Below are 18,271 nucleotides of genomic sequence, written 5' to 3'. Positions count from 1 at the left end.
TGGCTGGGCACCCAGCTCTGAAAGCAGCGCCCCGCCAGCAGCAGCACTGAAGTAAGAGTGGCAATACCATACCATGACACCCTTACTTTTGCAGTACTGCTTTCTGAGCTGGGGGCTGGATCGTACTGGCTGCTGACTGAGGGCCCAGCTTTGCAGGCAGCAGTGCAGAAGTGAGGGTCACAATACCATATACCAGGCCCTCCTTAATTCTGCACTGCTGCTGGCGGCGGTTCTGCCTTCAGAGCTGGGCTCCCGACCAGCAGCTGCCGCTCTCCAGCTGCCCAGCTCTGAAGGCAGCGCTGCCACCAGCAGCAGTGCAGGAGTAAGGGTAGCAGTACCGCAACCCGCCCTACAATAACCTTGTCACCCTCCTCTACAACTTTCTGGGGGTCACGACCCCTACAGTTACAACACTGTGAAATTTCAGATTTAAGAAGCCAAACTCATGAAATTTACAGTTTTTAAAATCCTCTGACCGTGAAATGGACCACAATGGACCGTGAATTTGGTAGGGGCCTCGTCCTAAGCTAGACTGACTGGAGCGTCTAAGGCAGAGGTCGGCAACCTTTGGCACGCGGCCCATCAGGGTCATGTGCTGGCGGGCGGTGAGACATGGACGGTCTGCAGGCATGGACCCCCGGTGGGTCTTCCCTCCTGAGGACTGTTCAGGATTTAACCCTTTCCTCCTCCATCCCCCCCACCCCCTTGCCCTGTCTCCACCCCCGTGTCCCCCCAATACCCCTCCCCCATCACCTAGACCCTTCCCTCCCCTGTACCCCTCCCCCATCACCTAGACCATCCCACCCCTGTACCCCTCCCCCATCACCTAGACCCTTCCCTCCCCTGTACCCCTCCCCCATCACCTAGAGCCTTCCCTCCCTGTACCCCTCCCCCATCACCTAGACCCTTCCCTCCCCTGCCCCCCCCAGTGTCCTCCCCCCCCCGCTGGCTCGGGCTGCGGGGCTGTTGCACTGCGGGGTACGGGGCCGGGCCCTGCCCCCGCGGGCGGGAAGAGGCGCAGAGCCCCGACTCCGGCCCGGCCGCGGGGGGGGTCCAGCTGCGGGACAGACACGCGGCGCCCCCCGCCCGCCCGAGCCGGGGGAGGAGGGGGGGGGCGGGGACAAAATGGCGCCGTGTGATTCAAACGCAGCGCGGGGCGTGCGGGGCGGGGTCCCGGCGGGGTTCATTGCGCCTGCGCCCGGCGTTACAAGATGGCGGACAGTGCGGAACTAAAGGTACAGCGCAGCTTCAATTCCCTGCGCGATCCCCCCTCCCCGCCCCGCTCGGGTCGCCCGCGCCGCCGGGGCCGGGCCCCTCTGCAGCGCCGGGCTCGGCGGGGGGCGAGCGGCCCCCGGGCCCTGCCTGCTGCTGGGGAGGCTGCCACCACCGCCCCCCCCGTGCAGCAGGGACTTGAGGGGCCAAGTCTGCTGGGGGACCGGTCCTTCGCCCCCGCCTGGCTAGAGCTGCTCCCCCCCCCCAGCATCGGGGGAGGGGGCTGCCCTTCCCTCCCCCCCCCCTCAGCAGCTGCCTTCGGCCTCCCCCGCCTCTCCCCACAGCCCGCTCCTCTCAGGGTGGGGAGCTGCCAGGGGCGGGGGGGGGTGTAAATCTGTCCTTTGCCCCTGGCCCGGTCAGAGCCCCCCCCCGCCTCCCCAGGCCCCCCTCTTCTCATCGGCCGGGAGGGGTGGCGGGAAGCTGCCCTGCTCCTCCCCTCAGCAGAGCAGCAGGGGCCGAGGGGGCTAGGCCAGATGGGGGGGGGCTGTCTTTGACCCCCAGCCCTCTCAGCTACTGCCCTCCCTCTCAGCGGCCGGGGTGGGGGCAGACCCGAGCCCCAGAGACCGTGCCCCCTGCGCTGCTGCACAGCCAGTTCTGCCCCCTAAGCCTTCCCTGGGGGGTCTCGAAGGGCTGGGATGAGGAGGAAGCTGGGGCTCCCCTCCCCAAGGATTAGTGTGTCCGTCCCCTCAGCCACAGCCCCCAGGGTCCCCACTCCCATCGTGGGGGGCCGGGGGCGGATTGTGGTGTTGTAATCACATGGGTTCCATGCCCCTGCTGCGACTTTCCCCCTTCCCTAAATAGATGCAGTGTCTGAAGGAGGTAGCTTATCCCTGCACCCCAAATATCCAGCTCCCAATGGGGAGGAGAGGGAGACCCTTTAGTGCTGTTTGAAGGGCTCTAGACATGGGGTAGAGGGGCTCTGCCTCAGGAAGTAAACACAAGTGGTGGTGGTGGCGTGTAGTAACGTTGGTTGTATTTTCCTGGAGGCTTTGCCCAGCTAGAATGCAAATAAAAAGGCTAAAGAGAACCAAGTGAGTGATTTAGTGGTGATTACAGCAGGGTGCCTCTCGCTCTTTCAAGTATCAGAGGGGGTAGCCCCGTTAGTCTGTAGCCACAAAAACGATGAGGAGTCGGGTGGCACCTTAAAGACGAACAGATTTATTTGGGCATAAGCTCTGGTGGGTAAAATCCCACTTCTTCCGATGCATGGAGTGCAAATTACAGATACAGGCAGAAATACTCTTTCAGTGTCTCACTGGGGAGGGAGGAGGCTTGCCAGTGCCACAGATCCTCCTCTCCATGCTCACCCTTCCCCCATCGCTGAGCACTTAGAAAAGTTTTTAAATGGACCCCTATGGAGAGATGCTTTAGTTAGTACAAGAGGGGGAGGGAATCTGGGGGATTGGATTGCTACCTATGTTATGATGAGGCTGGAAAAGGAACTGTCCTTTAATATCCCTGAATTGGCAGCCTCTCTTGCTTTGGAATTAAAGTCCCCAATTGCTCTCAGAAAAGGGGGGATAGAAGGAAACCAAGGTAGTGGGTGTTCCCTCTCTTTACGAGAGGAAAGAACTTGGAGAAAGTAAATAAGGTGTTGTTTACTCCTTCTCATAACCCAAGAATAGGGGTCACCAAATGAAATTAATAGGCAGCAGGTTTAAAATGAATAAAAGGAAGTTTTGCTTCACACAATGCACAGTCAACCTGTGGAATTCTTTGCCAGAGAATGTTGTGAAGGCCAAGCCCATAACAGGGTTTAAAAAAGAACTAGGTAAATTCACGGAGGGATATGTCCATCCATGGCTATTAGCCAGGATGGACAGGGATGCAAAACCATGTTCTGAAGTGTCCCTGGCCTTTGTTTGCCAGAAGCTGGGAATGGGCGACAGGGAATGGATCACTTGATGATTACCTGTTCTGTTCATTCTCTCTGGAGCACCTGGCATTGGCCAGTGTCGGAACATTTGACTAGATGGACCATTGGTCTGATCCAGTGTGGCCGTTCTTATGAGAGAGCCTTTTCTCTCTCCCCTCACTTAGATGTGCCTGTCTCTGAGTTTGATAACTTGAATTAGAGAGATTATTTTAAATGAGAGTTTTAAAGTCTCATTAGAATGCATATTTACAACCAATCCTTTGAGAGATTTCTGAAAAATCCGCTTCAAAATGAATCCTAAAATGAGGTACTTGGTATGGGTTCAAGTACCAGAGGGGTAGCCGTGTTAGTCTGGATCTGTAAAAAGCAACAGAGCGTCCTGTGGCACCTTTAAACCTAACAGACATCATGTGTCTGATGAAGTGGGCATTCACCCACAAAAGCTTATGCTCCAATACATCTGTTAGTCTTAAAGATGCCACAGGACTCTCTGTTGGTATGGGTGGATCCTCTCTCAACCCCAGTGCTGAGGTCAGTCAGAGATCATCATAGGTTTGAGGAGACAGTATAACTTTATTTGTACAACACATCCAACCTGATATTTGTAGTAGTAACAAAAGAGAGAAACCAAACACCTTGCTCACAAACTTAGTCCATTTTTTGTATTATATCAAGTTCTCTCAAAAGCTGCTGTTCACTCTGACTCTTTAAAATAAAAGTAAAGTGCAAATAACTTTGAGGATTGAAATGGAAATCTTATATGTTATGGAATGTATATGTATTTGTTTTCCCCTTTTCTTTCCTCCAACCCCTATGTATTTCTGATCAGCATGAAGCATCATGAGGTCCGCAGTAAGAGGTTTTAGAGTATATAACATGTAATGCTTATTATGTGTCCGAGGGAATTCCCTTTCCTTAAAATGTCTGTCTTTTCCCTCTTAGTGTACATCTAAGGTTTATGTCACTTGTTTTTGGGTGTCTGACCCAAATACATATATTATACGTATATAGGAATTGTAGTAACTGTATGCATTATCAGGTTGTCAAGAGTTTTTGTTTTTTTAATGTTCCGTGCCTGTTTAGGAAGGCGATTAGCTCCTTTGGGGGTCTGTGTATGCAGTGATGGCGATTCTCTGTGCCTGTTGAAGATGAATGAATCCTGTTAATATCCTCCACTGCTTCTTGTTTTCAGGGGGATCTTGCTGGTGATATTGCATGAGACCTTAGGAAGCCCTCCCCCCCCAACCTTCTACAAATTATGCCATCTACTTTATTAAAGATAAAAGGTTGAAGTTTGTTTTCCCTGCTTAACTACTTAATTCATCTTAGTGTAGAAAATACAGGAGTGCATGTTGCTGACTGACTCTAACAAAAGTGGGCTTGGTTGATATGTTTAGTAGTGAATGTGAATGTTTTTTAGGTTGGTTGATTTGGATGGATTGAAAAATTTGCCAGCCAGCCAGAAACTGATACCCATGATTTTTTTTGAATGGGTGAGAGGTGGCAGGGAAGGGGGGAGGAGGACTAGGATACCTCAAAGGTCTGATACATTTGACACTCCGATCCTTTGCCATCTCAGAGCCTCCTGAGACTGTTTTTGGAGAGATGGAAGGGGTGTTGTTTTAGCTGCTGAAAGAAAGGGTAGGAGGACTTTCCTACTCTTTCTTTCCTAGCTTCCCAGTTGCTGTCAGCATAGGGCTGTATTTGAATCCATTATTCTTTCCCATCTCCTGTCTTCTGTGTCTATTTTTGCCTTCCTCTCTCTCTCCTGTTTGTTGGCCTTTTCCCATGCCAGCCTCTTCTGCTGCAGTTCATTGCTTTCCCAACCAGCAGCAGAAAGAAATTGAGAAGATTCTTTTCAGTTTCACTGCTGCCTTAAGGGTTCTGAATGATAACTATGAAACTGACTAGTGGCTTGTTAATTTCACTCTGCTGCTGCTTAGGAAGGCCAGACCTGAGAGGGCAACACTGCATTGGTGTACATTTGCAAGATTATATTTGTAGCCATAAGGGTTAATGTTGTAATTTATAAACAACACCATCTTATAGTCTTTACAAATTGAAGGACTAGGGGCTCCCTATTTGCCATGGAAAGCTTTCCACCTGCCAAGGTCAAATACATTTTTTTCAAGCTCTATTCTCCCCTGTTCATCTTTTTCTTTGAATGTTGTGAAACAAGAAACATCAGGTGATATCAGATCTATTTACTGAGTTATGGGTAGATTACACCTTGGGTTGTAACCCTCCTGAGAAATCTTATTATTTAAAATAATAGATGGAGCAAATCTTTACAGGAAGTGTGTTAACAGTAAGGTGTCATATGTTATGTTTGAAGTTAGGTGAAATAAATATATTAAGTAAGAATATACCCCAAGAAAACAGTTTTCCTCATTCTATATTTGAAGTTAAAAGGGGATTTACTTGAGTGAAAACTCTCAACCAGAATTTTAGACACAAATTAAAATTTCTGTTTGTGAAGTGAACAATGAGTTCCTTTAGCATTTTATTTTTCTCAGGCAAAATTTGTCCTTTTCTTTCATCCACAGACCAATTAAAGGACTACCATCAACTTGAAATCTAGTAAACTTAAACAAAACACCAACTTAAGTAGTTGCAAGGTACCTGCCTCTGAGTGTCTCCTACCAATTTTTGTCTTGAGATAACATTTTCCTGTCTTGTTTGTGTGAAGGATCTACAGAATTATACAGAGAAAACAGTGACCTCGATTAAATATTTGGCAGCACTATATCTATAAAGTATAATTGGAAAAAAATTAAAACTATTTTTCTCAGTCACTTTTACTTGTAATAGGTACAATTTTTAGACAAAAGTGTAAAGCATACATTGATGTCCTATTTCCTAACTAAGATGTAAAGGACTGAAATATTCTACATGACGTGACCATTTGTGTGTTGTTAGGAAAAACATTCATATAACATCAAATGTCTTTTGCAGATTTTAGGCATAGGATTACCATATTTCTTGGTGTATTAAAAGTTCTGAATAAATTGAACCAGTATTTTGTTTTAATCCCTTCTCTATGAAACATGGTAGCTTTTGAAAGTCTATTCTAGTCTGTTTCTCTTCCCTAACTCTAAGAAGAGATGTGTGTGAATTTTCCTATTCTTAATTACCCCCTCCCCCCAATCTCCCATACAACTGCATGCAGACTCTAATTTATCTCAAGGTACGCTATTTAAAGCTCTTTCTAATTGGAGGATGTATACTTAGGTGATTAAACCTTTCTTTCAGTATTTCTTCCATCTCTTTAGGTTGGTTATTAGACTGTTCTGATCTTTGCCTGGTACTCGAGTCTTTTGGTAACCATTACACAGTTTTGGATAATCAATTGTTATACAGGGATCAAAGAATAAAAAAGAAAAGCTTGTACTTTAGTATTGTCTGTCTTGATGTTGTCCTAAGAAGCTGGTTTGGAAAGCACATGCTGGGAGGTTTCCTCCTTTGTTCTCTCTCATTTTTAAAAAGTGCCTTTGGGTATTGAACAGATCCCTGGTGTGTTTCTTGTTGGATACGATTTCTGTTTTTAAAAAAAGTGAACCGAGAGTTAGAATAAAATACATAATAGCATTAACACAAAAAATTGAGTGGGTACAAACTGATTTAAAAAAATCCAAATAGGAAATACTCTTTTGCTACATGTAGGGAATGTTATAATGGGGACACATTAGTAGCATAGCTTTCAGGTAGTAATAATAATGATATACGGGTTTCCTAGTAGTGGAAGTGCTGTCTGGAAGTTAAGTTAAATTGCATTGTCAGTGCTAATAAACATAAGCTACCTATTTCAATGTTAGATTAGAATTTTATGTACAGAATATTTTTATGACCAGCATCTTTACTTTATCCTTTTATATTTTGGCTTGCACGCTTCTGTGCTTTTGTTTGTCTTTCTCACTTGTGAATCAATAGATCACATTATTTTCATACTGTACTTAATTTTGCCAGCGTCAGTAATGTATTTTGAACTGGGTATCTTTCTTTAAGCTTTTACTCACACTGGAACTGCAAAGATTGAATGAATACAATGGGCGGCTGTGCATTGTTGTTCCACTGTAAAAGTTCACCCACAGCATTTCATTATATTGCATACATATAGTGTGCACATACTTGTGAAGGGCTCATACTTCAGTAGAGGCCATCCTAAAGTATTTGCAGAGAGGTATATTATTAGATTCCAAGGGCAGAAGGGACTGTTGTGATCATATCGCCTCACCTCCTGTATAAAAGAGGCCAAAGAAGCTGCCCAAACTAATTCTTAATGCATTCCTTTAAAAAAAAAAAAAAAATTCCCTGTGATGGAGAATCCACCACAACCCTTCGTAAATTGTTCAAGAGGTTAGAAACAGAATTTTTATTCATGGACTTTTGGGGGAAGGAGGAGAAAGGTGTAGGAGCCAGTAATTATTTATAGTAGTTTAATAAATGCTGATGAGTTATTTTTTTGCATGAAACTTCTAGTTTATTTCTCTTTTGATTGTACAATCAAGATATCAGGTGCTATGGTAATACAAAGCATATGATTATTAAAAGATTAGAAGGTGTTTGTGTTTTTTTTTTTTTTTTTAGAGTACAGATAAAAGAGATCTCATCCGAAGAAGTGGGCTGTAGCCCACGAAAGCTTATGCTCTAATAAATTTGTTAGTCTCTAAGGTGCCACAAGCACTCCTGTTCTTTTTGCAGTTATTTTTTGTCAAGGTCCAAATTTCTTGGTCAAGGTATTGTCAAGGTCCATACAAAACAACTAACAATAATAAATAAATAAAAAGATGTCGCAGTCTGTTCAAAAGTGTCTGGAGGTCCGGGTCTGGCCCATGGTCTGCCTATTGACTACCCCTGCTCTAGGTTGATTTCCCTCTTCCCTGACATTTTTAGAGGACAGAGAGAGGTTCCAGCTTATTTGGCCATTTGTGAAAAAGGTTGTGGGACAGACATGTCAGGGAATCTTTTTAAAGGGTATTCCATAAAGCAGGATGTATGCACAACAGATAGATACTATGCTTCTTCATTCTTAGCAAAAAACAGGCATTTGTTAGTCTTTTAATTTGATTTGTGTGACATGAACTCTGACCTGCCTTTATGTGAAGCGTGAAGATAAGTGCAAACTTGTCACAACTGTGTTTAGCATGGTTATTTTAGTCCCTGTAACCTGTTCTTGTAGAGCCCAACATTTTGATTAATATTTTCCTTAGCACCAAACCCCCAAACTTTTTAACAATTGAGGTTTAAGTATTTTGTGTAATTATTTTGAAATACCCTCATCCCTTCCATTCCCTCTGAGTTGTTGGCCTCTCCATTTCCTTAAGTATCTCTTGTAATCCCTGTTGATTGCAATAATACTTATGAGTCCATAGCAGAAACTACTTTTCATGCTGTGAACCAAGGACTTCAAAAGGGTTATTTTGTGGGGGAGGCGAAAGCACTCTGGAAGTTGAGATCACCCAAGATCCCAGAGCGTTTGTGACCGAAGCGGGTTCAGCGCTCTACTTTCCTTTCACCTCAGAATACTGGTATTCAGCCCTTTGGCTCTGTTTAGAGGCAGAATTTTTTCTGCACTTAAACTTGTATCAGAAATGCCTGTCTCTCTCTTTTGGCTGTTACTGCTGCGCTTTGGGTGCTGTGGCTCCAATGCAAGACATGGAGGTGCCGTTCTGATTTGAAGGCTCCTCTGTATCTGGGTGTATAGAAGGGGATCAAGGCCTTATGAGAACTACAAGGCTGACGTAGAGTGTAAATGTGGTTTTGTCTCATAAGGGTGCCACTGAGTACCTGCTATACCTTTCGCACTTCAAATGCCTGACCTACTGCTGTGCATATAGTATGTGCACACTATATGCGTCCGAAGAAGTGGGCTGTAGCCCACGAAAGCTTATGCTCTAATAAATTTGTTAGTCTCTAAGGTGTCACAAGTACTCCTGTTCTTCTTTTGACCTACTGCTGTTCATTGCGAGTAGGAACCTGGATTCCGATTTTTGTAAACACATCTGAATTTTAACCAAAGAGAAGCTTTCCTTTTGGGAAAGTGCATGGTTTGGCTGGCTACTTTGACACGTGCTTGCACAGTGGAACCCTAAAGAATCCTCTTGATAAAACTCAGAATTTGCCTCTGACTCTCAACCGTTACAACTCTCAACAGTTGTCTACTTTTGGAATTTCAGTTGTCTTCATCAGTCGACATAAATTAGTCTTTTTTGGCTCTCATGCTTAAATATAATGACTGCCAAAAAACTTGATTAATGCAGAGTTGAGGTTGTCTAATGCTGTCTCAGAACACACAGGATGCTAAACTTAAACGTTTGAAAACAAAAAAAATACAGTTTAAAGCAATGTCTCCCATGGCATATCTCCACACAACTTTCACTCTCAAAGGGGTAGCCGTGTTAGTCTGGATCTGTAAAAAGTGACAAGGAGTCCTGTGGCACCAAAACGGACGTATTGGAGCATAAGCTTTCGTGGGTGAATACCCACTTTGTCAGACGCATGTGGTGGAAATTTCTAGAGGCAGGTATAAATATGCAGGCAAGAATCAGTCTAGAGATAATGAGGTTAGTTCAATCAGGGAGGATGAGGCCCTCTTCTAGCAGTTGAGGTGTGAACACCAAGGGAGGAGAAACTGCTTTTGTAGTTGGCTAGCCATTCAGTCTTTGTTTAATCCTGAGCTGCTGATGTCAAATTTGCAAATGAACTGAAGTTCAGCAGTTTCTCTTTGGAGTTTGGTCCTGAAGTTCTTTTGCTGCAGGATGGCTACCTTTACATCTGCTATTGTATGTCCAGGGAGGTTGAAGTGTTCTCCTACAGGTTTTTGTATATTGCCATTCCTAATATCTGACCTGTGTCCATTTATCCTTTTATGTAGGGAGTGTCCAGTTTGGCCGATGTACATAGCAGAGGGGCATTGCTGGCACATGATGGCATATATAACATTGGTGGACATGCAGTTGAATGAACCGGTGATGATGTGGCTGATCTGGTTAGGTCCTGTGATGGTGTCGCTGGTGTAAATATGTGGGCAGTTGGCATCGAGGTTTGTTGCATGGATTGGTTCCTGAGTTAGAGTTACTTTGGTGCGGTGTGTGTGGTTGCTGGTGAGAATATGCTTAAGGTTGGTGGGTTGTTTGTGGGCGAGGACTGGCCTGCCTCCCAAGGCCTGTGAAAGAGAGGGATCGTTGTCCAGGATGGGTTGTAGATCACTGATAATGCGTTGGAGAGGTTTTAGCTGAGGACTGTAGGTGATGGCCAGTGGAGTTCTGTTGGTTTCTTTCTTGGGCTTGTCTTGCAGCAGGAGGCTTCTGGGTACATGTCTGGCTCTGTTGATTTGTTTCCTTATTTCCCCGTGCAGGGACCACATTTGCTCCAACCCCTCAGACAGAGACCAACACCTACAAGATCTTCACCAAGCATTCTCAAAACTATGATACCTGCACAAGGAAATAAAGGAAACAATCAACAGAGCCATTCATGTACTGCTGTGCATCTTCTGTTCTGCATTGTTTACTGCTGGGGGAATTTTGCACTACTGCACGTACGCAGAATTCATGTCCCCTGCAGATTTCTTTGCTTCCCTGCAGAAAAGTGGCTTTCTGACAGGGAATCAAAGGGAAGCTGTAAGAGCAGTCACGCACCATTCGCTAGCAGCGCAGGTACATCATTTCAGGCACTTGGAGCAGCCAGTGGAGAAGTAAATCACCTCAGGGCTGGGGACACCCTAGACACTGGCTCCTGCCCTGAGCCGGGATCAGCTGCTAGTCCTGGCTGGGCTGGTGGCAGGAGAGGATGGGACTGTGTGCAGAACTTTTTAAGTTTTTGATGTAGAATTTTTAATATTTTTGCATAGAATGCCCTCAGGAGTAATTGTTTATCGGGGGGAGGTTCTACCAGTCTGCTTGCACACATCAGAGGGTACCACAGGGCTCAGTTAGGGAACCAAAGGTGATGCCTCAGGGAACCCTTAGGCCAAGGATGAACAGGCATTAACATTTGGCAAGTCTTTGGGGGTTTGTTTGGAGTAAGTGAAGTGATCGAGTGGAGGTTGGGCGTAGCTAGCTTGTGTTCACTTGGCCCATCCTAAATGTGATTTTTATCCTGGGCCTCTACGTGCTCTGAAAGGACACAGTTTTGTTTTCTCTGACAGATGAGTTGGGGCAGAGTAAAGATTGTGTGCGGGTGTGGTGTGGGAGACATTACCTTAATTCTCCTTCCTGGTTTTCAGAGGTTTAAGTTTAGCCACCTTCCATGTTCTTAACACATATGAGGCAAGGCTAGACAGCCTTAACTCTGCATTAATGAAGCTTTTTTTTTTTGTGAGGTGAATTTCCCTTTTTTTCTGAGGCAGTGGCGGTACTGACGGGAGCATGACTGAGGGACACAAGGGGAATTTCTGGACACATCACTTATCTGTCAGGTATGCCTTCCTCCTGGCCCCACCATGCCCCTAACTAAGGCTGCAGGGGCCACTAATGGGAAGGAAGGTGATACCGATGGGCTGTGAGGAGTTTATCTGCCAGGAGGAGATAGCGAGGGAGAGGGGAGATGACTCATAGCTAGGCATGGCAGAACTTGATTTTTATATTTTTTTAAAATAAATATCGATTTTATTTTTAATAATTTTTCCATTTTTATCTTTAAATTTTCACAGTTGCAGGGAATTGGAGGGGCAGACAATTATTTAATGACTGTAGATGTTCAGTTTCAAAAAGTTAGCTTTAAAACTTAAAACACAAAGTATCAACATCCTGCTAAAATATACAAAGTAAATATCCTTGACTCAAGCGTTTAGTTATCAAGCGATATCTTTCTTACTTTCCCTAGCTGTGAATTTCAGTTATCGCTGGAAATATCCTTTTGGGGGGTGTGTGTGTGTGTGTGTTGAAATTGATGTTTATCAGCACTTTTACAGATTAAAAATCTAATCCTTCTGAGCCTACTCCTAGTCCTCACTCCATTTTTGGCTGGGGTGTGGGAAGGGCTGCAGTACACCTTTCTGCAGAATGGGAGGCTCACAGAGGTATGAAGTATTTCATTCATCTCAGTAGGGGTTCTCCCTCCTCCCCTGATCTCATCACTGAATGCCTGTTCCCAGCTCCCAGCACAGACCTGATCCCTCATGCCTAGCAGGAGAATTGATTCATGCATAGCAGGAGTTCAGTGAGCCTCTCCTGTCACAGAACTGATTTGTCCTTGTTGGGTCCTCTGTGTTGGCTTCTCTGGTGTCATTTTCAATGTGGTAGCTAGTCATACTCAGGATGCTGCCCCACACTACCATGTCACATGCCATACTAGCCACCAAACTCCAAGGGTGAGACTTGGGCAGATGCATTGGGCATACAGCTGTGGGATGCTGAACTGCCTCCGAGTTGCACACACTACTCAGGCTTGCAAACGGAGTCCAGTTTTGGCCCCAGACACCGAAAAAAGGTGGGTGGAGAGCACTAATGTGCAAAACGTGCAAATCTCCTGATGAGGATTTGAACTCAAAGGACCTTCAGTTCAAGGGGCTGTACCTTTTTTCACCTAAAACACTGAGCATCATGCATAAAGAGTTCTTGAAGAAACAGTAGCTCGTAGAGGGGCAAACATGGTAAGCAGGGATAGTAAGAGTTTTGTAGTGTAATATAGAAATATTTCAAAACTGGACCATTGAATAGCTGAACTCAGGGTCATGCGTCTGACGAAGTGGGTATTCACCCATGAAGGCTTATGCTCCAATACATCTGTTAGTCTTAAAGGTGCCACAGGACTCTGCCACTTTTTCAGATGCATGGAGTGAAAATTACAGATACAGGCATAAATATACTATTCAGGCCCAAATTTATGGTGTGAAGTTTTTACCCATGAAAGTATATGCCCAAATAAATCTTAGTCTTTAAGGTGCCACTGAACTCCTCGTTTTTGTGGATACAGACTAACAGGGCTACCCCTCTGATACTTGTATGTCAGGAATTTCTTGACCATGTGACTCCAAATTTTATAACACAGAATCTATCCTTGTTGTGGCATGCCAGTTTTCAAAACAGTCGTCTTACACATGTAGATTATAGAGCACTTTGAGCAAACCTTTTTGTTTGAGACAGTTTTTCAGTCTTAATTTGGGGATTTATAAGTGCTGCTCCATAACATAGCCTGCACTTCGGGCAATATTTCCTGAAGAACTTCTCTTCAGTCTGAGTAGTACTGTGCATACCAGACAGTCTCAGAAATCAGCTGAGGGCAGGATTTGTATTCAGTCTTTGGCCTGGTCCACACTAACCCCCCACTTCGGACTAAGGTACGCAAATTCAGCTACGTTAATAACGTAGCTGAATTCGAAGTACTTTAGTCCGAACTTACTGCGGGTCCAGACGCGGCAGGGAGGTTCCCCCGTCGATGCCGCGTACTCCTCTCGCCGAGCTGGAGTACCGACGTCGACGGCGAGCACTTCCGGGATCGATTTATCGCGTCTAAACCAGACACGATAAATCGATCCCAGAACATCGATTGCCTGTCGCCGGACCCGGAGCTAAGTGTAGACGTACCCTTTGGGTAGTGCTCAGGTACAAGGGCTACTGTTTGCTTCCTGGCGGGTAGGTTTTTTTTTTTTACAGTGAGCTAGCCAACACATTAAAATCCTAGTGTAGGTTGGGCAAGTTGTAGTTTTACCTCACTGTAGCTAATCGAGGTGGTACTTCAACTCAACCAGTATTATTGAGGTAAAACTGCAGCCTGTTCTGTCACTGCTAGGGTGTTAATGTGTTAGCTATCCCATTGAAGACGGGTGTGACGTTGTGCAGTCTATATGGTTTTATAAAAACTTGATAATAAGTCAATATAATGTAACTGAGATAGTTTTAGAGAAAATACGGTAATAAGTGAATGTAACGTAACTGGGATATGCCTCATGCAAAAGGTCTCTTGTAAGGTATCATTACAAAGTTTATAATCTACTGAGTATGATCATCTGATTTGTATAAATGTACCACTCTTGTATCTAAAACTAGAAATATAAAATGTAACTCTGAGGGCCTATTGTAATTGTGTAAAGTGTGGACCATTAATGATGGTTTGGAATCTTGATGACTCCCATTGTCTGCAGATGGCTGTATTTACCTGTGAGTCTTCCTGTATATGTGTGTGCTGGCAAGTGAGTAATGAAGTCTTGCAGTGACATGTGATCATGTCACCTGAACTGGAATCCATCTTTAACCTGGTGCTTTTCCAGTGAGGGGGGGTGGAAAACCAGAGAGACAAAGAGTTCCCGCCTTATGCAAAAGATATATAAAGGGGGGGAAGAGAACAGAGAGAGGGAGGAGCCATCATGAAGAATCCCCTAGCTACCACCTGAGCTGCAACAAGAGCTGTACCAGGGGAAAGAATTGTGCCCAGGCCTGGAAGGTGTCCAGTCTGAGAAAAAACTTACTGAAGCATCTCTGAGGGTGAGATTATCTGTATTCAGTTTGATTAGGCATAGATTTGCGCATTTTATTTTATTTTGCTTGGTGACTTACTTTGTTCTGTCTGTTACTACTTTGAACCACTTAAATCCTACTGTCTGTATTTAATAAAATCACTTTCTATTTAGTAATTCACTCAGAGTATGTATTAATACCTGGGGGAGCAAACAACTGTGCATATCTCTCTATCAGTGTTATAGAGGGCGAACAATTTATGAGTTTGTCCTGCATAAACTTTATGCAGGGTAAAACGGATTTATCTGGGTTTAGACCCCGTTGGGAGTTGGGCATCTGAGTGCTAAAGACAAGCACACTACTGTGAGCTGTTTTCGGGTAAACTTGCAGCTTTGGGACAAGTGATTCAGACCCTGGGTCTGTGTCTGAAGCCAGACGGGAGTGTCTGGCTCAGCAAGACAGGGTGCTGGAGTCCTGAGCTGGCAGGGAAAACAGAAGCAGGGGTAGTCTTGGTGCATCGGGTGGCAGCTCCCAAGGGGGTTTCTGTGATCCAACCCGTCACAACGGGGGTGTATTTACCTAATCTAGACCTGGCCCTCATACCTGTGTTATGAATTGAGCTCCTTCACATGGTTGACACAGTGCACTGCACCTGGTTCAAGATGCCCCAGTCTCACAGTGTTTGTGATGGGATGCCCTGGGTGAGTTGTCAGCAGTGGGGAGCAAAGCTAGAACCTCTGGATCTAAAACCATGTGACTCTGCTGCCGGAGTTAAAGACCCAAGTTTGTTAGCCAAGGCCGCAGCAGGCCCAGCCACCATTAGAGTGGGACAGAGCACCGTAGTCCTGAGACATGTCTGTCTTCACCCCACCCCTTAATCTGATCTCTCCCCCTGAGAGTCCAAGGTCTGGTCAGCATTGCGAGTCCCTTCCTGCTCTCTTTTCCTCCAGCCCCATCTTCTGAGGTGGTGGATGGGCCCTCTTCTCAAAAAGCATACCCTTCCTTAAAAACAGTCTCTTACCCCCTTTGGCCATGTACCTACACTGGGTAATTCCAATCCCAGCCAAGAGAGTCCCCATGTCAAGAAATACATTGTCCCCCGAAGTGGGCAGGTGGAGAATTAGTTGATGGCCCTTGAGGATACTCTCATTGGTGATCCTCACTGGGGTGTCCCACACTCTTCTGTGGGAGGGCAGTGTCTGGAATAGACTGACCTTGACTTTTCAACACTGAATGCCAAATGGCAGTTAGCACACAAAATGAGAGATCGTACAAAAGTGGAAATCACAAAACAAAATGGAGTTCCCAGTTTGATGGAGACCTGGCCCTTTCACACACATCCCACTCTGTCACACAGTGTACCGAGGCCAAATTCAATTGGGTAATCTCAATTTTGTCCAGATCAGTGCCATAGTCTGTGCCACAGAAATGTGCAAAAATGTTATATGGATGGGAAAAATGTACTGGCCGGCCCTCCCTATGCGCTGTGTCTCAGGAATCCCTTGATGAAATGATCTCAAATTTGTACCAGCAGCTCTATCCCAGCCTCTGATGAGAAATAGCAGTTTGCAGGACTACTTGAGTATGCACGTAGATTCTTGAGCATTTTGAAAAATTGGCTGAACCGGAATCTTTGCTCGCCCTCTAACTGTGCGTTGCTAGCACTCCATGATTGTCATTTTTTTGCAAGTACTGCAGAGGAAAGTTTAATTCTAGAACTTTTCATTGTAATAAAAACAAAACACTCTCTTTATCCTAGATTTTGTGAAACCTTGGAACCTAGGTTGACCTGGCAGCATCTCTTCAATTAATCTGCTGAAGCATCTTGCTGATAGTTCACTAAAAGCTATCAGAAGATGCTACAATTTCAGTTTTGTTGCAGGCATTTCGAATAGGGACCCCTATAGTTGAGATTGAATAAGTTTTTTCATTCTAAAAGGTTATTTTCAATTGCTTGTAACTTTAGTCTTTTTTTTTTTTTTTTAATCGTTTTGTGGCTGAAATTTGAGATACTTTTCTCAGTTTAGAGTAAAATTTTTATGAACACTTGAGTCAATTGTTCAGCAGTTTTGGAGAAATGGTGAAAGAAAAAAATACTTTTTATTTTAAACAGCTCAAGCATATTGGTAATAGATGGTAGCAACTTGAAATTTGGCAGAGTTAGGCATATATGATTTGGGGACTTCTGGTGCTCTGGTTAAAGCCAGTGATTTATCAAAACTATAAGCGTATATACTTCATGCATGCACATTGGCTTTTGTAATCTTTTAGTGGCATGTGAACTTTCTGTTATTGCACATACATGTGTAGCTTCGGAAAGTTTAATAGGCAGTACTGTGTCTTACTGGTTAGTGAAGGTGTTTGGGAAAGAGGCAGGACTCAAAAGGAACTAATTGAATATTAAAAAGTTCATAGTATTTATTTAGTACAGAAATGCATTATAAAAATGCTCAAGTCACAAAGTGAAGGATTTGAGCAGAAAGTGACAAAGTGAAGATTGCTTGTGCTATCTTTATTTGTCCCCTTGTGCCTATGATGATATGCTTTTTATCTCCTTCAGGACTGTCGCTTTCTGTTTGCACCTGAGTAGTGTTGTGTGGTGAATTGGTTTAAGTCCAGAGCGTCATTGTCTTAATCACAGTGAAAGGTGAATGTGACAGGAGCTTACTATAAGAGGATGAATGGACTTGTGGCAACAGAAACCCAGGAGGTTTGAGTTCTGTTCCTCTCTCTGCCACAGTCTCCCTGTGTGATCTTGCGCTAGTCACTTCATTTCTCTGTGCCTCAGTTCTGCATGTGTGTAATAGGGATGTTATGGGGATAAATTTAATTAATGTGTCTGAGTCACTCAGCTAATACGTTGATGATCACTCTGGAAAGATTTATTAAATGAGAAATCCTTATTCAGTGCAGGATTTGGATGTGTACGACAAATGAAGTAGGGGCCATACGCTTAACAATAAATATGAGAAGAAATACTGCACAGCTGTTTCATTCACTGAGCACCATCCATCTTGTGCTCTGAATGAGGCAGGGATCTGGGATGTTAAAAATAGCATGTGATAGTAGAAAAAGGCTTACTTACAAGGGGCCGAGTTAAAGTTGCACTAGCTATCATAACTTTCTAATTTCCCGAGTGCCTTACTTTGCACCCTTCCCATTTTTGTAATGTAGTTTTTGTACTTTCTCTTTTCTATGGAAAGTTGACCAAATAGCTTTGATGTTGAACTATGACCTTCCTAGACTGCTATTTTTGTAGCAGTCATTAGTGTGGCTACAGCTGAGCTAAATGCAATATCTATTCCAGGGATGGGAAAACTATGGCCTGTGAGCAGGATCCAACCCACCAGCCATTTTAATCCGGCCCTTGAGCTCGCGCTGGGCAGCGGGGCCTGGGGTTTGCCCTGCTCCGGTGCTCCAGCCAGGGAGCAGGGTTGGAGGGTGCTCCACGCAGCTCCCAGAAGCAGCCACATGGCCCCACTCCGCTCCGGTGCTCCAGCCGGAGAGCAGGGTTGGGAGCCACTCCATGTGGCTCCAGGAAGCTGGGTTGGGGGCCACACCATGGCCTCCTGTGTTACCTGGACTGGTGATCTGCTAGGTCACTCCAATCCTCGACTCTGGGAGCCAGCCTGACCCTGCTCTGCTGTGAGAACCCCACTCCTGGGCTGTTCACGCACAGCCTCTGGCATGTAAGCTGCTCCTTAGATTGTGCAACTGAATGACA

At 45.0% G+C, this 18,271-nt stretch overlaps 1 protein-coding gene across 1 annotated transcript in view; it reads left to right on the top strand.

Moving 5' to 3' along the window:
• The first annotated feature begins 1,202 nt into the window (after positions 1-1,202).
• The window catches only part of PIAS1 (protein inhibitor of activated STAT 1), a 91,306-nt gene continuing 74,237 nt past the window's right edge, over positions 1,203-18,271 (top strand). Inside the window, exon 1 of the mRNA XM_054042265.1 lies at positions 1,203-1,235. Within this exon, the coding sequence (XP_053898240.1) occupies positions 1,212-1,235 (24 nt within the window). The 5' untranslated portion in view covers positions 1,203-1,211. The remainder of the gene's footprint in view (positions 1,236-18,271) is intronic.

Source organism: Malaclemys terrapin, chromosome 10, assembly GCF_027887155.1.
Source record: "Malaclemys terrapin pileata isolate rMalTer1 chromosome 10, rMalTer1.hap1, whole genome shotgun sequence".
NCBI classification, from domain to species: Eukaryota; Metazoa; Chordata; order Testudines; family Emydidae; genus Malaclemys; species Malaclemys terrapin.
This window is presented reverse-complemented; position numbering and strand designations above follow the sequence as displayed.